Source organism: Paroedura picta, chromosome 1, assembly GCF_049243985.1.
Source record: "Paroedura picta isolate Pp20150507F chromosome 1, Ppicta_v3.0, whole genome shotgun sequence".
Taxonomy (NCBI): Eukaryota; Metazoa; Chordata; class Lepidosauria; order Squamata; family Gekkonidae; genus Paroedura; species Paroedura picta.
The window spans coordinates 173,326,410-173,352,046 of NC_135369.1; the positions used below are offsets into that span (position 1 = coordinate 173,326,410).

The following is a 25,637-nucleotide window of genomic DNA, read 5'->3' on the forward strand; positions in this document are numbered from 1 at the left end:
TCTTCCTCTTAAATGTATAATTGCTTTAAGTCAATTAAACTATTGGTCTTCATGGACATGCCACAACTCTATAGCAGAGCTATAATAATTTCAAGCAGCCATTAGTTTCTGACCCGCCAATGATGTTGTTGAACATGAAGACTACAGAAATATCCTCCTCCTCTGTCTTGCATGTCAAATTCTTTTAAATTGTACATAGCTCTTTGCAAGTATAAAGTACCAGAATCAAACAACAAGAGAGAAATCAGATCCCTTTTCATGCTGGTAAATGAGGGATCTTCTTCCAGAGTTCTTCCTTCCTTCCTAATTTCCCCCTAGAAATATTTTGGTAAACATAAAGACCTTCTGCCACTTTTAACACTGAAAGCAGTAGCAGTACTTCGCAATAAAATAGAAATGTATAAAATAGACAGATTTACATCATATTTATTAGAGTTTACATCTGAAAACATTTATTCGTCTGGCTAGCTTGTTGCAAGTGAGAAACATATACCCAATACTACACGTCAAAACATATGCATAGATGCTTGCTGGGCTCCCAACTACAAGCACTGTGAAAGTGCCTGAAATGAGATTATAATATCTTGCAAAATTGACTTTATTATTAACTCACCCTACACTTTAAAAAATGCTTTGAATGGAGCACTCTCTGGTACTGTAATTGGGGATGCCAATCTCCAGGTGGGCCCTGGAGATCTGCTAGAATTACAGCTCCAAACTAAAGAGGTCAGTTCCCCTAGAGAAAATGGATGCTTTGAAGGGAGAACTCTCTGGTACTGTAATTGGGCATGCCAAACTCCAGTTGCCAGTCATAATGCTGTCCATTTGGCTTTCTACTAGAAATTGGTCTCTCAGCAAAGACAGGGGAATTGTGTCCTCAGACAATATACTATAAAGAATGGCCATTCCCTACATTGCTTTAATACAAACCTCGACAAGACAATCCTAGCCATTCAGAATGGCTATTGAGAAGATGCAGTAAAAGCCACAAAGGGCTTTTCAAATGGCCAGAAATCTTTCCGCTTCAGTGTCAAAAGAATACCTTTTCCCTCTAAGCAGGATGAGTATATGTCAGGTTTTCTTAACCAGGGTTTCGTGAAACCCGCAGGTTTCTTGAGGGCCCTGGAAGGGTCTCTTGAATGGGTGGGAGTTAATTAATTTTTTTATATTCTTAAAAACTTATTAAACATTTATCTGGTGATATGACCATGGAGGATCATTGAGGTCCATGGGGTCGCGATGGGTTGGACACAACTTCACACCTAACAACAATAACAAATGACCATATACGGGAGGGGGCAGGAAGGGGAGGGACCCCAGGTGGGGGTGCACCCAACCATATTCTGCATGATCGCACCACTTCTGGGGTTTCTTGAAGCCTGAAGAATTTTTCAGGGATTTTGCAATGGTAAAAAGGTTGAGAGAGGCTGGTATATGTCATCAGGATGAGCAGGAGACCCGAGCACACCTGTAAATGAAAGAGGGGTCACCTAGTGCTTGCCATAGGTAAACTGGCAGCCCCCTCACTTTGTCCAGCAGCCATTCCAACCAGCAGTGCCACTTCTGGGCATAAACAAGGTTCCAGTTCCCCATCTAATCTGTGCCTTTCAGTCTCTATTGTGAATAACAAATCTTCATACAAAAGGCACTGGGAAACAGCACTTGTGGATCAAGAGAGAAATTTGTTTGTGACGTATTCATCGTACCACTCTGAGCTTCGATCTAGAAAACATGTTAAACCATAGCGAAATCTGGGATGAGACGGCCCCCCTGAGCTCTCTGCTGGTGAGCTGGAAGGAGTACTAATGTACCTACCTCAACCGCTCTAAAGTACTATATAAATCAGAAAACACTTTGTAGATGCTTTTGTTTTCTTTATGAAAGGTGGGCTTAATGATGTTACATAATTCATAGAGGAAAAGCAACAGAATCAATATCTTAAGTCAGCTTTCTGCTCCCTTGGACTTCAGAAGCCGGCGTTCCTGCATTCTTGGAAAAGAACGAGGTTGTCATTGTGTCAATCCACACACACACACACACACACACAGTTAAACAAACAGCACGTAACATTCTAGGACCCAAGCCCAAATCTCCAAGAATACTGTCGATGCAAATTTCAGAGTAAAAGAAAGCTCAAATGCAAGATGCAAAATCATGCTTCTTGCAGGGACAAAAAAGGGAAACCATCCCATTTTCCAACCCCCGAATGTATTCCACCCATAATCCTACTCCTTCTAAATGCATAGCACATAAAAAGAAACACGACTGCCCCAATCTCATGACTCTTATCTCCTCCTTTATAGAGGGCATGAGAATTTTCTGATGACTAAAAAGGTATCCTGTAACCAGGAGCTGAAAGCCAGGGTCTTGCAGAACCAAGGCTATTTCCAAGGCTGGTTTTTGCACCCTCCTGCCACTCAAGCGCTTCCATCTAAAGATCTGGGGAGCCCCCTTCCCAAAACACAGCTCCAGCCAGGTGATGGAGGGAACAGGAGACAGAATGGGCCAGGACAAACGCCCCCAAAAGTTTCCAGCCACTTAAACGACACTCAAGAAAAAAAAAAGAGAAAAAGGAACACTTGAACCAAAATACATCAACAATATTTTAAGTGACCAAACCAGGAATTTTTGCACGGCAAAATTAATATCACAATTCCTTTTAGATCAAAAAGACTTTACTCAGGAAAGAGGAGTTGACCTTCGTTTCCCTCTGTTTTGCGCATTTCCATTGCAGGCAGGAAAAACCAAGAGGCATATTCTACGAAGCATGTGAAAAGGGTGAATGGTGGCGCATGGGTCTCATTTCCAGGAGCATGCACTGGGGGGAAGCTGTGACAATCAGAGCAGAGACCATGGGTGTGGCCAAACGATATCCTGCTCAAATTTCCCACACCCTCCTAACTATTTTTCTCTCTGTGTCAGACAATTAGCCCACAAAATAGTGCTTGCAGAGCCTTCGATGGCATTTGCTAACGATACCTTCTGCACATGCCCAGTGAGTCACCGAGCCTGCTGTTATCTTGTCCCCGTCTTTCCACTAAGTTTAATCCTCCTCTGTTGTGTAGTGTTCCTTGGAAAAGCAGTAGATGCAGCAGCTGCAAATGATCAGCAAGACCAGCACCGTGTGGCTCAGGAGGAGCACCCCGACCGCAAAAGCATACAGGGTCTTATCGCAGTAATCTTGTGGGTGATGGAAAGGCGGGATGAAATTGGGCAGGTACGCGGAAAACACCCAGTAGTTCCCCAGGATGAACCAGAGGAAGAGGAAGAGGCTGAGGGTCACGTGAATGTAATATTTGTGGGCGTTCTGCCTCCACGGATATTCGTCCTCGTCCTCGTCGTCGATCACGACCGATTTAGAAAGTAGCTTCCTCATCCGGGTCGTGTCAAAGAGGAGAAGAGCTATCTGTGCATTAGAGACGCAGAAAGAACGACGAGAGGGTTAGCAAATGTCAGGTCTGCCTTTTGCGTAATACTGACAGATGACTGTATTTTAATTGCGTTTAATCACCAGAGCAAGAGGTAGACTGGGAGCAAGCCGGATTGTCAGGATAATCAAATTATATAGCTAGGAAGTACCTGATGCTCGGCCCTTCTAATGTTACCCTAGCTCCACAGCAGGTGTATTTCCATGAGCCATTCTCATGTAAAGGTATCCCCTGTGCAAGCACCGAGTCATGTCTGACCCTTGGGGTGATGCCCTCTAGCGTTTTCATGGCAGACTCAATACGGGGTGGTTTGCCAGTGCCTTCCCCAGTCATCACCGTTTACCCCCCAGCAAGCTGGGTACTCATTTTACCGACCTCGGAAGGATGGAAGGCTGAGTCAGCCTTGAGCCGGCTGCTGGGATCGAACTCCCAGCCTCATGGGCAGAGCTTCAGACAGCACGTAGGCTGCTTTACCACAAGAGGCTCATGTAGTTAGGGTAATAATCATGGCCGACCATGATTGCTCCATGATTGGGGCCCATGCAAAGAAGTCCCTGCTCACGTGGCTGAGTGAAACATTACCTCTGTTTTGCAGGAGTCATTTGTTTAACCGTTTCTGTTTATTTATTTGTGCTCTTCTGACTAAAGTCTTGAGTACTGACAATCAAGGATACACATACAGGTATAACCAATAACTAAATATCAGTAGGCATACCCAAACCAGTCATTCATTTAACATTTGCTTAGTTTGTAGAAACCGAACAGATGAAAGTTCTGTCCCTGCAAGGAAAGCTTCACATTTAAGAGGGATTATTGGGAAATCCGAGCCTCTTGTGGCGCAGAGTGGTAAGGCAGCCGCCTGAAAGCTTTGCCCATGAGGCTGGGAGTTCAATCCCAGCAGCTGGCTCAAGGTTGACTCAGCCTTCCATCCTTCCAAGGTCGGTAAAATGAGTACCCAGCTTGCTTGCTGGGGGGTAAACGGTAATGACTGGGGAAGGCACTGGCAAACCACCCCATATCTGCCATGAAAACGCTGGAGGGCGTCACCCCAAGAGTCAGACATGACTCGGTGCTTACACAGGGGATACCTTTACCTTTACCTTTTTATTGGGAAATCCCAGAGTGGTGCTGTGCTTAGGCTATGAGTTGGGAGACCCAGGATCGAATTCCCACTCTGCCATGGAAGCCTGCTGTTTAACCTTGAGCCCAACATAAACTCTCAGCCTTACCTACCTCACAGGGTTGTTGTAAGGATAAAAATGGAAGAGAGGAGAATGGTATGATCTGTTTTGGGTCACCATGGGGATGAAAGATGGGGTATAAATGAATAGGTTTCTATCTTTAATACAGCCACGGAAAGCACAGCAGCCCTGCCAGAAAATGAGAACTGGCAACCTTCGTTATGTGTGGCATCAAAAACCTTGTATAAACAACAACCAGTGTGATTTGTTAGAGGGGAAAACTTTCCAGTTCCCTAATGTGGTGATTCTAATAATGACAGCCAATAAATCAGCCTCCATAATATACCAATAATAATGCTGTTTTAGGAGTCTAGACAAAGGCTTCATTATAGAGAACACACCAAACTGTTGCCAATTACACTCCTGAGCAGGGCTCCTCTGTGTAGGAGAGAAACATTGTTTAGATTCATCCACCCACGCTGTTGTGGTATAGAAAAAGAAGAGCTGTTGTTTTTTAACTTCGCTTTTTATTACGAGAAGGAGCCTCAAAACGGCTAACAACTGACTACCCTTCCTCTCCCCACAACTGACACCCTGTCAGGTAGGTGAGGCTGAGAGAGCTCTGAGAGAACTGTAACTGACCCGATGTCACTCAGCAGACCTCATGTGTATCAAAGTGGTTTAAAATCCCCTACTTATCCTCTTGCCACAACAGACATCCTGTGAGGGAGGTGAGGCTGAGAGAGCTCTGAGAGAACTGTGACTGGGCCAAAGTCACCAAGCTGGTTGCTTGGGGAGGAGTGGGGAATCAAACCCGGTTCTCCAGATTAGGGGCTGCTGCTCTTAACCACGACACCATGCTAGGCATTAGCCTAGGAGACAGAAGGCCCAAATCCCCATCAGCTAGGAGGCCCTTGGGATGGCCTGTCTCACAGGATTATCGTGAGAAGAAAATGGAGGAGAACACATCTGCCACCCATGAGATCCTTGGAGGTCAGGGCAAATAAAATGTGATCATAAGACAAAATCTACTGCTCACTGCATCTAAAAGCCTCTTTTCAAGCAGAAGGTGGCCACCCTAAAATTTTGAGAAAAGTTACACCCAAAAAGGCACCCAGCTAGCATTCAGCCAGCAACTATCCTCCTCAGAGGTAGCATTATGTCTTTTCTAAAAAAAATAGAATTTTTATTCAGTATTTTTAAAATACCATATAGAAAAGAAAAAAGCAAAAAGTAAACAACGAGAAAAAAGGAAGAGAAGAAAAGAAGAGGCTTCCGATTTACCTGACAATTATAAATCAAATTAGGGGCCAAGCCCGCTGCATTCAGGAATACAACAGGCGCTAGATTGGGAGGTGGAGTAGAAGAACTCTCCCCAGGACCTGGAAAGGCTGCAGGCTGGAGGCCCCCAAGAAGGGAATTCACCAGCAGGGGCCGCTCTCACACGGCAGGGATCTGCAGCCTCTGAGCCTTGGAGGGAAGTGGAAGGAGGAGGGGGTGGTCAGGGGTGGGGGACAGAAGATGATTGGCTGGCCAGTGGACAGACAGACAAGCCGGTTGGAGGAGGAGGCACTCAGGGGTGGGGCAGCCGCCCTGAGTGGGTGTTAAGCGCTGAGTGTCACTTAAGTCATGAGACCAGTTCCTCCTCCTAGGCCTCACCAGAAATATTAAGTGGAACAGATTATCTGTTACACTCTATTTTAAAAAATCAAATAATTATTTTTTATATTTTCATATTTCCCCCCTTAGTCCTCAAAGCCATAAACCTCATGCATTAAAAAATAAATAAAAACTTTCAGAGGAAACGTTTGATGCCGTAGCCCTAACTTTCAAAGTTCACTCCAAGTCTACAATCCACGCTAGGGTTTCTGACAGAAAACTCAGTGAAGAGAATAGCAGTACCTTCAAACTGCCTACCACACCACCCACAAGCAGATATAAGGGAATCATCGGTTGGACTGGACAGTCATCTAAATACTTCATTCCTGAGGAACAAACAGGGAGAGAAAGAAAAGTTATTTCAGCAATATTTAAAGGTGTACAGATGCCACAATCCTAATGCTATCCTAACGCTATCTAAAACGTACAAGGCCTATAGAACAGGGGTAGTCAACCTGTGGTCCTCCAGATGTCCTTGGACTACAATTCCCATGAGCCCCTGCCAGCAAACACATGCAGGGGCTCATGGGAATTGTAGTCCATGGACATCTGGAGGACCACAGGTTGACTACCCCTGCTATAAAAGACAGGATTGTCACTGCCTTTCTGAAAGTGCTGCTGCGATTTTTAACGGCTATTAGAAAAGCAGTTATTTAGCCCCCTCAGCCATACTGGAAGTCTGATTCGCAGACCAAGTTCCTCAGTGTGGATCTGATCAGCTTGAGTCCTTAGATCAGTGGTCCCCAACCTTTTTATCACCAGGGATCAGCTTGACAATTTTACTGAGGCCTGGGGGAGGGTAGTCTTTTGCCAAGGGACGTCGCCGCCGCCTGACCCCTGCTCCGCTTGCTTTCCCGCTGGCGACCCTGACTTCCCACCATCCACTGGGGGGCGCTGCCAGCAGCAGCTGCGGAATGCCATGCCGAGGGGGAGCCCCAGCCATGGTGGCTGCTGGACAGCACCAAAGGTGAGCCGGTGGCAGAGTGGCAGGGCAGCCCCCCAGGCAGCAGCCGGGGAGGAGGATGAGGAGGAGCCGTGGCCCGGTACTGACTGATTCCTGGACCGGTACTGGTCCCCGCACCGGGGGTTGGGGACAGCTGCCTTATAACATATTTTATTGGATTGTGAAATTTGGTTTGAACTGAAAGATATTTGTCCCCCCCTTTAATAGGTGATGTGAATTTAGCATCTCAAAAAATCATCCGGATTTTCCTTGTAGATAAGGACTGGAAAACGTAGCCGTTGATAAATATTTAGCAGAACAACTTACTAGATAAATATTTAGCTGTGGTAATTGCCTGTAAAAAGGTTGGATCTTAATCTATGCAATATTGTAGAGTAAAAAGGTTGAGAAGACAATTAGCCGGTGAAACTTTTGGTGATGTGGGGATGAAGTTAGGAGAGAAAACTTCATTTTTTTACTTGAGGGTATGTGCCACACAACAGCGTGGAAAGCCTGCCAAGTGGGTCGCTGAAAGTCCCACTGGCAATAAGACAGAAACAGAAACATAAGACTGAAGAGCCCCTATGTGAATTGGAACTCAGAACATTAGTTAATTCAAGTGGGCAGCCACATTGGTCTGAAGCAGCAGGATAAAGCTGGAGTCCAATGGGACCTTTAAGACCAACAAAGTTTAAGTCAAGGTACAAGCTTAAAGTGTGCATGTGTGAAAGCTTATGCCTTGAATAAAAGCTTTGTTGGTCTTAAAGTTACCACTGGACTCAAACTTCAAGCATTCTTAGAATGATAGAGTTGGGCGGGACCTTCAGGGTCATCCAGTCCAACCCCCTGCACAATGTAGGAACTTGCAACTACTTGCCCTCCCACAGCGACCCCAATTCCATGCCCAAGCGATCCCTCCACCAAAAATCTCCAGAATCCAGCCAGGCCTGGGGGAAATTCACCTACCATCCCACAGTGGCAATCAGCAATTCCCTGGGTATGCAAGAAAGTGCCACAAGAGACAAACACTGGCACATCCCTTCCTGCCCACCCACTCACAATCTGCCGAAGTTCATAAAATCAGCATTGCTGTCAGATATTTTGCTCAGTTCCATGGACTTTGTTTAAACAATATCTCACAAAAGTGGGGAAATTCTAGAGATATGCTCTCCATGAAAGGACCAAATTTTCAATACATGTTCCAAGTCACCCAGTTTTAGCTGGACTCAGGTAATCCAACCTGGCTCCCTATCCAGTTACAAACTACACAGCCAGCCAAGAACCACACCTTTCAGACCCAACTTCGTTCCTTCACTGTGTTTGGAGGTCCCCCTGTCTTCTAACATAAATAGTAACAATCATAGCCATTTTATAGCTATGTAATTAAAAAAAATAGATCTGTGTTTCTCTTAAAAGTACAAAATGCTTCAAATTCCTCTGACAAAACAAGGTAATACTTGGCTTCGAATGATTTTTTACATCAGCTTACATTTCTCTCTGGCACCATCAATAGTCAGATTTTAGTATGTCACCTAGTTTTAGAGACACATCTGGACTATTGCTGAATTTTGCATTTCTGTGGAGAGGGATCCTTTTTTTTTTTTTATTAAACGTCTTTATCCCAAAATGCCAAGCACACAACCTAGCACCAGCCCGATTTCAGATCTGCAGATCTGCTCAGCATTTTACACAGAATGTGTAGTAGATGCTTGGCTCTCGTGACCATTCCCTGCATTCTGCAGGGGTTGGACTAGATGACCCTGGAAATCCCATTCCGGTGTGTGATTCTATGATTGCTAACAATACAAGGTCTTGAGTGGATACTTCTGCTTCCCTCCCTTTTTTAAATGTATGTGACACGCAGCTTCTATGGTTCACTCTTTTCAGATCTTGGAAGGTAAGCAGGGTAGGTACACAGATGAGAGACCAAGTGGTATTTTACAGAGGAAGGCAGCAACAAACCACCTCTGCTTAATTATTTGCCTTGGAAACCCCACAGAATTATAACGTATACATGTTAACAACCAGCCTGATTAAGCACTCTGCTGAACACAAAAGCTTGCATCCAGTTTGGTGCTATGTCAGTCGGTCCTAATAAAAGGTATTCTGTAGCTTTGGTTCTTTTTATTGGATTTCACATTAAGGCCTTTTCTGCACTGAGCCAAGTGGAGCCAGGTATTCTCGGAGTGCCACCATTAATAAATCAGTCATGGGCAGAGACTAGAGCTTCTGCAGCACATCCAGTCTAGTAGTTTCGTGCGTGTTATTTGTTTCAGAGCTATGGGTGTGTTTAGCTAAACAAAGAGCCACTGCCCATTTCCCAGTATGGTGACTTTCTCCCAAGCTCTCTTCTTTAAAAGACTTCAGACTGTTAACATACCCCGCCTCTTACAATTTCTTGTTTTAAATGGCCCCGTTGGTCCTACAAATTTGCTAATTGGAATGGAGTAAAAAGGTAGGACTCAATAACAGAATGTCTGTGTCTCTGACATACGCTGCATTCCTTTCCCCCTTACTCCCAAAGATGCTTGTCCACCTTCTCTCTTGGAAGCACCCACTGCCACCAACAAATCGGAAAGTGTCCCTTGTTGCAACTCTCATGAGGGAACCATCTTCAAGTATTTTAAAGGCTGCCATGTAGAGCAGTGGTCCCCAACCTTTTTGAGGCTGGGGACCGGCGGCAACAGGGAGGGTGATTGCCCGGCCGTGCATGCACATTGTGCATGCGCAGCTGGGCATGCGCATGCATGTGCAATGCGCTGCCGAAATCACGCGTGCGCGGCACTTTCGCTATTTTGGCCGTGCACGCACAATGCGCATACGCGGCCCTGCTTCCCTCTCTCCCCTTCCACAGTAAGAAGCTTCCTGGGTTGCAAGCTTGTGGCCTGGGAAGTTTTTTACTGCGGGAGGGGCGGGGAGAGGGAGCCGCAGCCCAGTTCCAGGGCCTTCACGGCCTGGCACCGGACCGCGGCCCGGTGGTTGGGGACCACTAATGTAGAGGATGGAGCAGATTTGTTCTCTCTTGCCCCGGAGGGATGGACCAGAACCAATGGGATGAAATTAATTCAAAAGAAATTCCATCTAAACATCCGGAAGAAGTTCCTGACAGTCAGAGCAGTTTCTCAGTGGAACAGGCTTCCTCGTGAGGTGGTGGGTTCTCCATCTTTCGAGATTTTTAAACAGAGGCTGGATAGCCATCTGACTGAGAGGCCGATTCTGTGAAGGCTGAAGGCTGTGAAGGCAGGTTACAGGGGATGAGCGATAGGGTTGTGAGTGTCCTGCATAGTGCAGAGGGTTGGACTAGATGACCCCTTCCAACTCTATTATTGTATGATTCTATTATTCTAACTGCCAAGGCAACTAGTATGGTGAAATGGTTAAGAGTGGTAGAGTCTTATCTGGGGAACTGGGTTTGATTCCCCACTCCTCCTCCACAGGAAGTCAGCCGGGTGACCTTGGGCCAGCCACAGTTCTCTTAGAGCTGTTCCTGCAAAGCAGTTCTCTTAGAGATCTCTCAGCCTCACCTACTTCACAGAGTGTCTGTTGTGGGGGAGAGGAAGGGAAAGGATTCTAGAAGCATCTTTGTCTCCTTTCTTTGGTATATGGAGGATCCCACCCATGCACAGTCACATCTGATTTTGGGCCCAGTGTGCTGATAAGTCGTTAGAACTCCTAAGCAGCTTGGAATGTCCATAAACATTCTATTGCCCCTTAGTGAGCGATAAGCTAGTTTCACCCCGCTGAAACCAGAGGCCTACTAGCCTGTAACTACAAAAGCCTCAATGGCAGCCATCTACATTTACCAACTACTGTAATGAGTGCCCTGTCGATCTACACAGGCCTGGCTTTTAAAGTTTGCCAAGATCAGAGGGAGAGAGAGAGAGAGAGAGAGACAGAGACAGAGAGACAGAGACAGAGACAGAGAGACAGAGAGAGAGAGAAAGAGAGAAAGAGAGAAAGAGAGAAAGACAGAGAGAGATTTCAGTAGGGACCTGCTCAGTGCTAAAAACACATTTCTTTGAAAGGCAGCTTACCTATGAACGCCATAGACAATGGTAATGCGAGGAAAGCCATGAGTCCAAAAATGAGGCAAGCTGTAAGGGAAAGGAGCACTGTGTTACAGGGCTTGGGGGTAACTGAAAAGCCAGCTGAACTGTTCTTCCTTATATGTGTGCAGAAAGGTTACTGTACAGTCTGTCCAATGCAGGGATTCCCAACCAGGGATCTCTGGGAGCTCCAGAGGGGGTCCACAGCCTTTCCCCTCCTGCCTTAATGAACTCATCCACAAGCGAGGGGAATGGCCACTTCCATTGCTTCTCCTCCTAAGCATGAGTTCATTCACTCAGGGTTTCTGCATCTGGCAGGGGGGGGGGGAGAACCTGCATGCTTATTCCTGGCTTGAATCAGCTCTTGACTCTCCTTCTGCAGTCCGCCTCAAGACTGTCCGTTAACACAGCTGGTGACATCATTTCCAGTGACATCACTTCCAGGGGGCATGACAGGGAGGTGCGACTTGCTTGACATCATTTCCAGGGCTCTTCAAAGCCTGAAACGTTATTTCAGGGGCTACTCCACAGTCAAAAGGTTGAAAAAGGCTGGCCTACTGCATAAATAAGCCTGGCCTGTGGCTCAGTGAGAGCACATCTGCTTAGCATGCAGAGGGTCCCAGATTCAGTCTCCAGTACCTCCAGTTCACAGGAACATGTGACATGTTATGGGAAAGACTTCTGCCTGATACCGTGGAAAGCCACCGCCCACCGAATTAGCCAGTACTGACCTGGATGGGCTGATCCAGTGTAAAGCCAACTTTTTTGTTCATTTTCCTGTGATTTCCCTCCTGGCTACAGTTCCCATCTCACACGGCCAATACGCTTAATAAAAAGCAGGACCACATCATCATCCACATAAAGGAGAATCGAGATTTTTCTGGGTACTTAGAGTGGGTGCAACAAATACAGGGCCAGGTAGCTTCTCCACTATATCATTAAAAAGCCTTGGTGCCAGTATACAACCGTATTTGATCCCTCTCTGAATAGGCGTTTGATCTGTTAACAAACCAGAAGTACCATCCCTTACCTTAGCACAAAATCTGAGTGCAATTCTTGCCATAGTGGTAATAAGCGCTTATCTATATTTGTGCTTGCCAATTTGCCCCATCAGCAAGAGCAATAGTATCAAAGGCAGCTGCCAAATCAACAAACGCACATGGTGTTTATCCATGAGTGTCTCATCATTCTTCCCCAGCATGATTTTTTTTTATGGTCCTCCTCCTCCACTTTTTAGTGGGTTGGATCCAATCTATTGTTTGCTGAAATGTTCTTGCCATCCAGGGCAGACTTTCCTTCATGCCGCCTGCGTTACAAAAACATGCACAGGTACAGCCCACACGTTTCTATTGTCTTCTCAAGCAGCTCAAAATGTGCTCATCACACTGCAGATTTCTCCAGGTAGCCCCCTCCTTGTTAGCCCCCTTCTTCACTCACCATTGCTGGCAATTTTTGAGATGCATCGATGGCATGCTTTCTCCAGGCCTGCTGTCATTGTTGATACAAGGTTCTGGAACCCTTGGGACAGGAGACCAATCAGAAGCTGGTACTGGGGGGGAAAGGGTCGCATCTTGAATTAAATAGTCCGTTTTCCCCACATTGTAGAAAAATTAACAATATACTAACAATAAATTGGAAAAGTGTTTTCTTACTAGTTGGAGTAGTAGAATTTATTGTCATTGATCATCAGCCTCACAATATAACAAACTACCATAAAAAACATAAAATGCCACAAAATAATAATTTAAAGCAATTAAAACTCTACCCATTTCCCAAGTTCATGCACACAAGTATCCAGCTTACAGCATGAAACAAATAGAACTCTACCGATATTTTCCAAATTCAGACACACAGAGTTAAGACTTTTCTTGTAATCGCTTTAGCTCTGATCTTCCTAGAAGACAGTGCATAGAGGGTTACTTTGTTAGATACACAAGAACCAATGTCAGAAATCAGGAAAAGCAATTTTGTGTGTTTCCTTACTGAGAGGCTAGAAGATCCTGGCTCTTATGTTGATGAAAAAGAATAAATGGTTTTTATACCCCACTTTTCACTACCCAGAGGAGTCTCAAAGCAGCTTACCTTCCCTACCTCTCCCAATAGATACCCTGTGAGGTAGTTGGGGCAGAGAGAGCTCTTAAAGAACTGCTATATGATAACAACTGTAACAGAACTGTGTGAGGTAGGTGAGGCTGAGAGAGCCCTGAAAGAACTGTCCTGCAAGAACAGCTCTAACAGAACTGAGATTTGCCACAAGTTCGCCATAAGGTCCCTTAGAGTAGCGGTCCCCAACCTTTTGATGGTTGAGGACTGCCTCCAGGGGTGAGGAAGAGCTGGCAGCCCGGGCGCCGCGCATGCGTGTTTGCGCCCCCTAGTGGTGAAAATGCGCACAAGCTGAGCTGCCGCCCATGTGCGTTTTCACCACCAGGGGCTCCTTCTTGCCAAGAAATCAGCCCCACCACACCTTCACGCTTTACCCTGGAAACCCTTGCAGAGAGAGGAAAGAAGGTACAAAGCCAGTGGTCCAACGTGATAGGCCACGAGGGACTGATTCTGAAGGAGTAGCCCAATAGGGCTGTCCTAAACAGAGTTACACCCTTCTAAGTTCCTTGAAGTTCATAGGCTCTGAAAGTTAGAACTTTGTTCAGGACTGCAGTGGAAGAAATATTTGAGACAATAATAACAACAACAACTTATTACTTGCCTCTCCCCGGAGGTTCGAGGTAAGTTACAACATATATCGAGTTACATATATCGAGGCGAGTTACAACATACAATCCGGTATTCTCCTAATGAAGAGCTCTCTGGAACCCAAAACTCTTCATATCTTTGCATCAATAGAACTGAACAAATAGGTGTTTGTTTGTTTTTGTGAGACCCAGTGAGGTATAGCAGTTATGAATTGGCTGCTTTTCTCTACCCGAAGGAGTCTCAAAGTGGCTTATATTTGCCTTCCCTTTCCTCTCCCTCCAACAGCCACCCTGTGAGGTGGGTGAGGCTGAGCCCTGATATTACTGAAAAAGAAGAAGAGTTGGTTCTTCTATGCTGCTTTTCTCTACCCAGTCTCAAAGCGGCTTACAGTCCCCTTCCCTTTCCTCTCCCCACAACAGACACCCTGTGAGGGAGGTAAGGCTGAGAGAGCCTTGATATCACTGCTTGGTCAGAACAGCTTTCTCAGTGCTGTGGCGAGCCCAAGGCCACCCAGCTGGCTGCATGTGGGGGAGTGAGGAATCAAACCCGGCTCGCCAGATTAGAATTCCTAACCACTACACCAAGCTGGCTATTATAGTCAAGTCAGATTTTATTGCCTGTAGCCATAGGCCAATACAATATAAAAAGATTTTTAAAAGATTTTAAACATGTCAAATAATTAATAAAATAGTAAATACGAGAATGAGAAATCACAGATAGGCATAGCAGTTAAGAGTTTGTCACTAGTCCACTAGGGGTGGCCAAACCGTGGCTCTTCAGATATCCATGAACTACATTTACCATGAGCCCCTGCCAGCAGAGGCTCATGGGAATCATAGTCCACAGACTTCTGAAGAGCTACAGTTTGGCTACTCCTGGACTAGTATATGAGAGCCTCAGGTTCGATTCTCCACTTGTGCCGTGGAAGCTTGCTGGGTGACATTGTGTAGAGATGCCAATCCCTAGGTAGAACCTGGGGACCCCCTGGAATTGTATTTTGTCTCCAGGCGACAGAGATCAGCTCCCCTGGAGAAAATGGCTGCTTTGGACCGTGGACTCCTTAGCTTTAGACTCCACTGAGGTCCCATTCCCAGCTGGGGATTTCCTGGAATTACAGGTCACCTCCAGATGAAAGAGATCCGTTCCCCTGAAGTAAATCGCATTAGACTCCACTGAGCTCCCCCCCTCCAAAATCCCGCCCACTCCCAGCTCCACCCCCAAAGTCTCCAGGTCTTTCCCAACCGAGATCTGGCAACCCTAACCTTGGGCCAGTCACATTCTCAGCCTAACCCGCCTCACCAGGGGTGAACCGGAGGAGAGGGGAACGACGCAAGCCGCCTCGCGCTCCCATCGGGGAGAAAAGCGGGGAACAAAAGATGCAAAGACATATTTGCCTCATTAGCAAGTGAGCCACCAATTATTTCGTGGGGGCAGCATCTTTTCTCCCCCGGGAGGGAGTCTCCGGCTACTCACATCCCCCCCCCCTGTTCAAAACGGCACCTGGCGGCTTTCTGTTTTGATGTAAGAGACCCCGCGCGCCCTTCCCGCCTCACCTGCGCCCAAAGCGAAACCGTCGCGCGCCTTAATGCTCTTCAGCCAAAGTGCCCGGCAGGAGGTCAAAAGCAGACAACGCTGGGCTGGGCTGGGCTTGCAGGGGTCTGGCCGCTCAACAGCGCGCCGTCGGGATGCCGTCCCTCGGGGGTCTGGCTGCTCATCCGGATCCTCGCCGGCTTCTGTCCACTAGTCTCTGTCTGCTCTATCCCCCGCACTCCCACGTTCAGTTTAAGTGTATGAATTCATTGTGCCACTAGGGGGCAGTAAAGGAACCCTTGGGAAAAGCGTGGGTAGATACTCTGGGTTTTTAAAAAAATGGCACTTCCTCCACAAATATTCACTTTGCTTCTCCAAGCAGAGTCTCACTGCCATTTGCCTGCAATATGAGGCAGAAAGGGCCGGTGGAGTTATCCACAGCCTGCTATTGGAGAGGCTCGCAGCATGGGTACACCCAAGACAGCCAGAATGGTGTAGTCGTTAAGTGTGATGGCCTCTAATCTGGAGAACCGGTCCCGATTCCCCGCTCCTCCACATGCAGCCAGTGGAGTGACCTCAGTTCTGTTAGAGCTGTTCTCTCAGATCAGTTCTTTCAGAGCTCTGTCAGCCTGAGTTACCTCGCAGTGTGCCTGTTGTGGGGAGAGGAAGGGAAGGCGATTGTAAGCTGCTTTGAGATTCCCTCAGGTAGTGAAAAGTAGGGTTAAAAAATCAACTCTTCCTCCTTTTCTTCAACCCCTTCAGTTTGGGCTGCCAGGACTTTCCTGGAGACTTGGAGCCAAAGCCTGAGGGGGGGAGGAAGTTTGGTGGTGGGGGTGAGACCTCAACAGAGTACTAGGCTAACCTTCTAAGCATCCATTTTTCCCCAGGGGGAACCGATCTCTATGCTCTGGAGATCAGCTGTAATCCCCAGATTGCCAGTCCCCAACTAGAGGTTAGGAAACTTTAAACAAAGAACAACGTGGTTGGCTGAAAATATTAATGTCAAAAAAATTCAAGAAGCTAGAGCACGGTCCAGATTCACTCTTGCTTTCAGCTATTAGCTACTGTCCTTGGTCACTCACTCCTTTTATATCATAATTTGTTGTTGTTGTTATGTGCGAAGTCGTGTCCGACCCATCGCGACCCCATGGACAATGATCCTCCAGGCCTTCCTGTCCTCTACCATTCCCCGGAGTCCATTTAAGTTTGCACCTACTGCTTCAGTGACTCCATCCATCCACCTCATTCTCTGTCGTCCCCTTCTTCTTTTGCCCTCGATCTCTCCCAGCATTAGGCTCTTCTCCAGGGAGTCCTTCCTTCTCATGAGGTGGCCAAAATATTTGAGTTTCATCTTCAGGATCTGGCCTTCTAAAGAGCAGTCAGGGCTGATCTCCTCTAGGACTGACTGGTTTGTTCGCCTTGCAGTCCAAGGGACTCGCAAGAGTCTTCTCCAGCACCAGAGTTCAAAAGCCTCAATTCTTTGACGCTCGGCCTTCCTTATGGTCCAACTTTCGCAGCCATACATTGCAACTGGGAAGACCATAGCCTTGACTAAACGCACTTTTGTTGGCAGGGTGATGTCTCTGCTTTTTAGGATGCTGTCTAGATTTGCCATAGCTTTCCTCCCCAGGAGCAAGCGTCTTTTAATTTCTTTGCTGCAGTCCCCATCTGCAGTGATCTTGGAGCCCAGGAAAATAAAATCTGTCACTATCTCCATTTCTTCCCCTTCTATTTGCCAGGAATTGAGAGGGCCGGATGCCATGATCTTTGTTTTCTTGATGTTGAGTTTCAAGCCAACTTTGGCACTCTCCTCCTTCACCCGCATCAACAGGCTCTTTAGTTCCTCTTCACTTTCTGCCATTAGAGTGGTATCATCTGCATATCTGAGGTTGTTGATATTTCTCCCTGCAATCTTGATCCCAATTTGTGACTCCTCTAATCCCGCATTTCTCATGATGTGCTCTGCATACAAGTTAAATAGGCAAGGCGACAGTATACAGCCTTGCCGAACTCCTTTCTCAATTTTGAACCAGTCAGTGATTCCATGTTCAGTTCTCACTGTTGCTTCTTGACCTGCATATAAATTTCTCAAGAGACAAATAAGATGCTCTGGTATTCCCATCTCTTTAAGAACTTGCCACAATTTGTTGTGCTCCACACAATCAAAGGCTTTAGCATAGTCAATGAAGCAGAAGTAGACATTCTTCTGGTACTCCCTAGCTTTCTCCATGATCCAGCGTATGTTGGCAATTTGATCTCTAGTTCCTCTGCCTCTTCGAAATCCTGCCTGTACTTCTGGAAGTTCTCGGTCCACATATTGCTGGAGCCTAGCTTGTAGGATTTTGAGCATAACTTTGCTAGCATGAGAAATTAGTGCGATGGTGCGGTAGTTTGAACATTCTTTGGCATTGCCCTTCTTTGGGATTGGAATGTAAACTGACCTTTTCCAATCCTGTGGCCATTGTTGAGTTTTCCAAATTTGCTGGCATATTGAGTGAAGCACTTTTACTGCATCGTCCTTTAAGATTTTGAATAGTTCAACTGGAATGCTGTCACTACCACTAGCTTTATTGTTGCTCAGACTTCCTAAGGCCCATTTGACTTCACATTCCAGGATGTCTGGCTCCAGGTCAGTAACTACCCCATTGTGGTCATCAGGGATGTTAAGCTCGCTCTTGTATAGTTCTTCTGTATAATTTTGCCACCTTTGTTTGATCTCTTCTGCTTCTGTGAGGTCCCTACCATTTTGGTCCCTTATCATACCCATCTTTGCATGAAACGTTCTCTTCATATCTCCAATTTTCTTGAAAAGATCTCTGGTCCTCCCCATTCTATTGTTTTCTTCTATTTGTTTGCACTGTTCATTTAAGAAGGCATTCTTATCTCTTCTAGCTTTTCTCTGGAATTCTGCATTCAATTGGGTGTATCTTTCTCTTTCTCCCTTGCCTTTCACTTCCCTTCTCTCCTTAGCTATTTGTAAAGCTTCCTCAGACAGCCATTTTGATTTCTTGCATTTCTTTTTCTTTGGGATGGTTTTAGTTGCTACCTCTTGTACAATGTTGCGAACCTCCGTCCATAGTTCTTCAGGCACTCTGTCTATCAGATCTAATTCCTTAAATCTATTTGTCACCTCCACTGTGTATTCGTCAGGGATATGATTTAGTTCATACCTGAGTGGCCTAGTGCTTTTCCCTACTTTCTTCAATTTAAGCCTAAATTTTGCAACAAGAAGCTCATGATCTGAACCACAATCAGCTCCTGGTCTTGTTTTTATTGACTGGATAGAACTTTTCCATCTTTGGCTGCAGAGCACATAGTCAATCTGATTTCTGTGTTGACCGTCTGGTGATGTCCATGTGTAGAGTCGTCTCTTGGGTTGCTGGAAAAGAGTGTTTGCTATGACCATTGTATTCTCTTGACAAAATTCTACCAGCCTGTGCCCTGCTTCATTTTGTACTCCAAGGCCAAACTTGCCTGTTATCCCGGTTATCTTTTGGCTTCCTACTTTAGCATTCCAATCCCCCATGATGATAAGCACATCATTTTTGGGCGTTGCTTCTAGAAGGTGTTGTAGGGCTTCATAGAACTGATCAACTTCATCCTCTTCAGCAGCAGTGGTTGGGGCGTAGACCTGGATCACTGTGATGTTGAATGGTTTGCCTTGGATTCGAACTGAGATCATTCTGTCATTTTGGGGATTGTATCCCAAGACTGCTTTTCCTACTCTCTTATTGATTATGAAGGCTACTCCATTTCTTCTGCGAGATTCTTGTCCACAGTAGTATACCTGATGGTCATCTGAATTAAATTCACCCATTCCTGTCCATTTTAGTTCACTGATTCCTAAAATGTCGATGTTCAGTCTTGTCATTTCTTGTTTAACCACGTCCAGCTTGCCTTGATTCATGGATCTGACGTTCCAGGTTCCTATGGAATAAAAATCTTTACAGCATCGGACTGTCTTTTCGCCACCAGTTACTTCCACAACTGAGCGTCCTTTCGGCTTTGGCCCAGCCGCTTCATTCATTCTGGCGCTACTCGTACTAGCCGTCTGCTCATCCCCAGTAGCATATTGGACACCTTCCGACCTGAGGGGCTCATCTTCCAGCGTCATATCGTTATGCCTATTGGAACTGTCCATAGAGTTTTCATGGCAAAGATACTGGAGTGGTTTGCCATTGCCTTCTCCAGTGGATCACCTTTTGTCAGAGCTCTCAGCTATGACCTGTCCGTCTTGGGTGGCCCTGCACGGCATAGCTCATAGCTTCACTGAACTACGCAAGCCCCCTTGCCACAACAAGGCAGCGATCCTTGAAGGGGGTTATATCATAATAGTCAATTCATATTAGAGTTTTTCAGTCTTGAACACTTTAACATCCAATAGACCACAGGTGGAGGAAGGAGAGTGAACCCGGACCTCGTCTAGCTCCTCAAATATTTTTGACATTAATATTAAAGATTTCTTCATTTAGCCAGCCACGTCGGTCTTTATTTTCTGCATCCTGGCTTTTTGAGATCGACGGGTCTTCGTTTTTTTCTCACCTGGAGGTTGGCAACTCTAGTAAACCACCTGGAAAACCTTCTACTGAGCCATGGCGCTATAAAAAAATAAACAAGCAGAGCCTGTAGTTCCTCAGGAAGAGGTGCTCTGCAAACTGTGCTGAGGCCACTAAGAAATAGGTCTGAGAGTTTGGCTGGTGTTTGGACATCCTGCGTGGATCATGGATACCCCAGTGCTACGTGCCCTTCAGCCCTCATCTGGCACAGAGCAGGTTAGTCCAGTTTCCTCAGATCTCAGGAGCTAAGCAGGGTCAGCCCTTGTGAGAGCCAGCTTGGTGTAATGGCTAGGAGTGCGGACTTCTAATCCGATGAACCGGGTTTGATTCCCCGCTCCCCCACATGCAGCCAATTGGCTTATAAGACCCAACTTCCTTATTCTGCTCCTTCTTGGAGACCACTAAGGAAGTCCATGGCCATGACACAGAAGCAAGCAAGGACAAATCGCCAATGAACGTCTTTGGCCTTGAAAACCCAAGGCAGTCACCGTAAGTTGCCTAGGACTGGATGGAACTTTCCCCCCCCCCCAACACCACCATGTGCCTCTTGGGCATCACCTGATCTGTCTGCTGGTTGAGGCTGGCCTGCTTTCAGGACAAGGTCACCTTCTCCCTTCGGCCACAAGTGGGGGAGAGTTTCCAGATCCAGGTGGGGAAACCCCTGGAGATTTGGGGATGGAGCCTGGGGAGGACCAAGGCCTCGGTGGGGGACCACACCATAGAGACCATCTTTCAAAGCATCAATTTTCTCCAGAGGAACTGGTCCCTGTTGTCTCTAGATGAGCTGTAATGCCAGGGGATCTTGAGGCCTCACGTGGAAGTTGGCATCCCAGTTTCAGAAGCAAAAAGAGGGAAAGGTAAAATATGGTGTCTGTGGATGACTGGCGGTCACATGGAGGTGCAAAGGCATTGTTGTGCATGGTTGATGCTACACCAACGAGTCACTGTCATCCCCCATCCCCACCCAGGATACCAACCATAGATGCAGGCATGAATAAAGAAACCACATTTCTGTCTCACATGTAGAAGAGGAGTTGGCTCTTATATGCCACTTTACTCTACCTGGAGTCTCCAAGTGGCTTATAGTCGCCTTCCCTTTCCTCTCCCCACAACAGACACCGTCGGAGGTGGGTGAGGCTGAGAGGAACCTGATATTACTGAAGAGTTGGTTCTTATATGCCACTTTACTCTACCCGAAGGAATCTCAAAGTGGCTTACATTCACCTTTCCTCTCCACACAACAGACACCCTGTGAGGTAGGTGAGGCTGAGAGAGCCCTGATATTACTGAAGAAGAAGAGGAGTTGGTTCTTATATGCCACTTTTCTCTCCTCGAAGGAGTCTCAAAGAGGCTTACAGTCGCCTTCCCTTTCCTCTCCCCACAGCAGACACCCTATGAGTGAGGTTAGGCTGAGAGAGCCCTGATATTCCTGCTCGGTCAGAACAGCTTTATCAGTTCTGTGGCAAGCCCAAGGTCACCCAGCTGGCTGAATGTGGTGGAGTGCAGAATCAAACCTGGCTCGCTAGTTTAGAAGTCCGCACTCCTAACCACTACACCAAGCTGGCTCTCACACCAAGCTGACTCTTGGCAGCTTAAGAAAGGTTTTGCACAAAAGGCCCAGAGACATATCTTGACCACTGGTAAAAACACACGTACTGCTGAGGTGTGGTTGTGCCCTTAAAGTGACCTACCTCTTGAGCACAGATCCCTTGCAGTTGGCCCCTCTCTTTGCACCTGTCCCTGTGCAGTCTGGGACATAATTCAAGCGCACATGCCTGTCCACACACTGCTCTTCATGCCATCGGTAGCATCTAGCTTGTTGCTTACGCATGCTCAGAAACAATTAACTGCAAGAACGGCAACTTTCTCTGTATGATTGTGACACAGACACTCCTCTCTGCACAGGTCACCGTGAAAGGGTTTTTAAAAAACATTCAATAATTTGATTACGGTAGCAGGAGCTTCTAGAAATGCTAACAGAGGTCATGCACACACAATCTACTTCCCAGTGCTATCGGTCGTATCTGCATTATTCCGTCTCCCTGCTTACACCCATATAGGGAGGCCATCTAGGGTTGGACCCGGCAATCTGCTGGTTTTGCAGCTCATCTCCAGGTGACAGAAATCAGCTCCCCTGGAGAAAATGGTTGTTTTGGAGGGAGAACTCCATAGCATTAGACTCCACTGAGGTCCTGCACCAAGTCTCATCTACTCCCAGCTCCACCCCTGAAGTCTCCTGATATCTCCTAATCCAACCCAATATCCATCTATCCTATGGTGCAGAATTCCTAGGCTGATTCTGCACTCAGTTTGTTTATTCTGTTGTGTATCCTGCTGAATACAGATTGATTTGAACTCAGGTCATCATCTTCCTCCCATTGAAACAGAAAGTGTTCTGAACTCGATTGGGGAAGCTCAGAAGGTGGGGGAGCCAATTGCAGCAGGAGCCTCTTTCTTTTCTTGAAGGGGGGAAGAGAGGATTAGAGACAGCAGAGGAGGGGGAATAAATCCAAGAGGAAAATATCTGCCAAGAGAAGTTAGGGCTTTTGCAGCTTCTGCTGAGAGAAGTTAGGGCTTCCCATTTAAGGGAAGCCTTGCAACCTGGGAACGAGGAAGCTTTTGAACTGACACCCTGGCCAATCAGGGCTTTTCTACGGCATTGGAGGCTTGGCAGCAAGTTATTTTGGGGAAATCAGACAGATGCACGTTTACTCATACCGATTATTCAAAAATCTAGAGTTATATCCACTCCAGGATATCACGGGGGGAATGAGAATGGGTCACTCCGGATCAATCATGCTTGTTGCAGAGGGACAATTTAAACTGCCCCAAATCAAAATGGAAATCGTATTCAGTGTAGACGGCAGGGATTGAAGCAACCTAGAATAAAAGCTCCGTGCAGATTCAGCCGTAGAGAGCCTCATAGTCCTTGTGGCACCATGGTGAAAACTGAACATGCCCAGGAGTCTGTGTGTGCGATGGCCCCTCATGTGTGTTGTGTCTGTCACACCATAGGTGGTTGGAAGCGTGGGCCCACTGTTTCTTAACACTGCACCTTGCTGTTCTCTGCACTCCTCTGCACCGTCTTGAGAAACCTGCTCTCCAAGCAAATTAACTCGCCTGTCTCTCTTTTGGGCTTGCGTGCTTGCCTTAACTTGCAAAGGTAATTAAAAAGCAAGCAAGGGAAAGACACTGGACTTGTCAGATGATTTATGGGAATGAGACGGCAATTTAGCATAATGTCTACACAGAGGCACAGCGGCGTGCATATTCTTCCGAAGGAACAGTCCTTTGCTTAAGACGTCGGTGCACACGGCTCCCTGTGTGAGAGCAAAGTGCCATCAATATGCTGACGACACCCAGCTCTTCCTCCTGATGGAAGACCACTCTGATTCTCCTCCAGAAGCCTTAGCCAGATGTGTGGAAGCAATGACAAGGCGCCTCAAGCAGAGTCATCTGAAGCTCAACCCTCCAAAGATGGAAGTCCTGTGGCTGGACAGGACGGGTCCAAGTGAGGAAGCACGCCTACCCAACCTGGACGGTGTGCAGCTATCAGTGGCTCACTCCGCCAAGAACCTGCATGTGATCCTGGATGCCTCCCTCACTATGGAGATGCAGGTCACTAGAGTAGTGTGGCTGCACCTGCGCCAAACCAAACTACTAGTGCCCTACTTGGCCCCAAAGAGCCTCTTGTGGCGCAGAGTGGTAAGGCAGCTGTCTGAAAGCTTTGCCCATGAGGCTGGGAGTTCAATCCCAACAGCCGGCTCAAGGTTGACTCAGCCTTCCATCCTTCCGAGGTCGGTAAAATGAGTACCCAGCTTGCTGGGGGGTAAACGGTAATGACTGGGGAAGGCACTGGCAAACCACCCCGTATTGAGTCTGCCATGAAAATGCTGGAGGGCGTCACCCCAAGGGTCAGACATGACTCAGTGCTTGCACAGGGGATACCTTTACCTTTACCTTACTTGGCCCCAAAACACCCAGCCACAGTTATCCATGCAACGGTCACCTATAGACTAGAGTTCTGCCACATACTCTACGCTGGCCTGCCCTTAACCTTGATCCAGAGCCTGCTGCTGATCCAGAATGCAGAGGCCAGGGTCCTCACAGCAACACCATGGAGGTTTATCAGACTTAAGGTTCTGGTAATCACCTTTGAGGCCATATGTAGTCTGAGGCCAGTGTAGCTGAGGGACTGCCTCGCTGTGTATACCCCCAAAGAGTCCTCCCAACTGGCTGGTGATCCCTGGCCCCAAAGAAGCGCAGCTGACTTCAACCAGGGACAGAGCTTTTCCCATCCTGGCCCCCACCTGGTGGAATGAGCTCCCAGGAGCGATCAGGGGCCTATCTAAGCTACCACAGTTCTGCAGGGCCTGCAAAAGGGAGCTCTTCCGCCAGGAATTTGTTTGAGGTTGACCGAACCTGCTGCCCCCCCCCCCCCCACAAATGCTCCCAAACATAGACAAAGCTATTGGACCATAGTTGACACGGTTATCACCATGGATGTTGGAACCATTGTACTGAAGAGTAGTTGAAATTGTTTTTACTGGTTGTTGAGATCACTGGTACCGTCTTATAGTTTGCAGTTGTTGAACTGAGCTTACCCCTCTGCTCCACGTAAACTGCCCTGAGCTGCAAAGGCGCATATAAATTCAACAAATAAAAATAAATAAATACGGCAGCGCTGACTTATCGCCCCCCCCCCCCCGAGCAAGGGCTTTGCCAGCATGGTGTGGTTGATAAGGAGCGGTTGGTTCTCACGTGGAGATCTGGGTTTGATTCCCTGCTCCCCCACATGCAGCCAGCGGAGTGATCTTGGGCCAGTCTCAGGTCTCCTCAGGCTGTTCATGCAGAGCAGTTCTTTTAGAGCGCCACCTACCTCACAGGGTGTCTGTTGTGGGGAGAGGAAGCTGCTTTGGGGCTCCCTCAGGTAGACAAAAGTGGTGTTTAAATAAACCACCTTTTCTTCTCCTACCTGACCATTTCAACAGGAGACACCGGAGACCAAACCTGGAACTTTCTGCATGTCGAGCAGATGCTCTGCCACCCAGCCACAGTCACAGAGCATCTGAAGAGAGGCCGGCGGATGTAGTGGTGCAACAGCTGGGCACAGAAGTGCACAGGGGCGTTCCGGCATAGGGCCCTCTCCCAGTTTGGGGCCCAGGACACCTTCCCTGGACACCCACAGGTTAAGGCTGCCCCTGTGAATTGGCTAAGAGAGGATCCATTCCCACCTGTCTTAGGAGACACATAAAGAGTACTGTAAACTTTCCGGTAGCCCCCTCCGCAAATAAAAAGAGCCTTCCTCCCACGCCCAAGGGACAGTTCTACTTCAGAATGATGTTGTCCGGTCTCCGTGGAGCCTTTGTAACATTCCAAATGCAAATATGGGGAAGGCAGAGTATCCTCTTGCTTACAGAGAGAAACGTCTTTAGAAGAGACTTTTGAAGTAATTGGCAAAGTTCTTTAAGTCTTTCGCCTACTTCCTTGACCACATTCAAGCGCCAAAACAGCTACTCTGGAGGGTGGACTCTAGGGCCACCGTACCATGCAGAGGCCCCTCCCCTTGCTAAAGCTCACCCTCTCCAGACCCCACCCCCAGA

General features: G+C 47.2%; 1 protein-coding gene across 5 annotated transcripts; it reads right to left on the reverse strand.

Moving 5' to 3' along the window:
• Positions 1 to 428: 428 nt before the first annotated feature.
• On the reverse strand, positions 429 to 25,502 carry TMEM272 (transmembrane protein 272). Of its 5 annotated transcripts, none has more exons than XR_013226806.1 (6): positions 25,269 to 25,502; positions 12,695 to 12,806; positions 11,246 to 11,305; positions 6,512 to 6,594; positions 2,980 to 3,406; positions 429 to 1,989 (listed from the first exon to the last, which is right to left on the reverse strand). XR_013226806.1 is itself a non-coding variant. In XM_077312035.1 (6 exons), exons 3-6 carry the CDS (start codon positions 12,750 to 12,752, stop codon positions 3,044 to 3,046), a joined length of 564 nt encoding a protein of 187 aa, XP_077168150.1. In that variant the 5' UTR covers positions 12,753 to 12,806; positions 15,502 to 15,776; positions 25,269 to 25,502; the 3' UTR covers positions 429 to 3,043. The 5 variants fall into 5 exon arrangements, 4 of the variants coding, with proteins under 4 accessions (XP_077168150.1, XP_077168158.1, XP_077168140.1 ...); XM_077312035.1 differs by adding an exon at positions 15,502 to 15,776 and having other exon boundaries at positions 429 to 3,406; XM_077312043.1 differs by lacking the exon at positions 25,269 to 25,502 and adding exons at positions 15,502 to 15,776; positions 25,010 to 25,253 and having other exon boundaries at positions 429 to 3,406.
• Between the last annotated feature and the right edge of the window lie 135 nt (positions 25,503 to 25,637).

Coding starts and splice junctions, on each gene's coding strand:
- TMEM272 (XM_077312025.1), bottom strand. Junction 11,306..12,694: donor CTCAAAAATTGCCAGCAATG/GTGAGTGAAGAA, acceptor TTTCCCTTACAG/CTTGCCTCATTTTTGGACTC. Junction 3,407..6,511: donor GTGTGGTAGGCAGTTTGAAG/GTACTGCTATTC, acceptor TCTAATGCACAG/ATAGCTCTTCTCCTCTTTGA.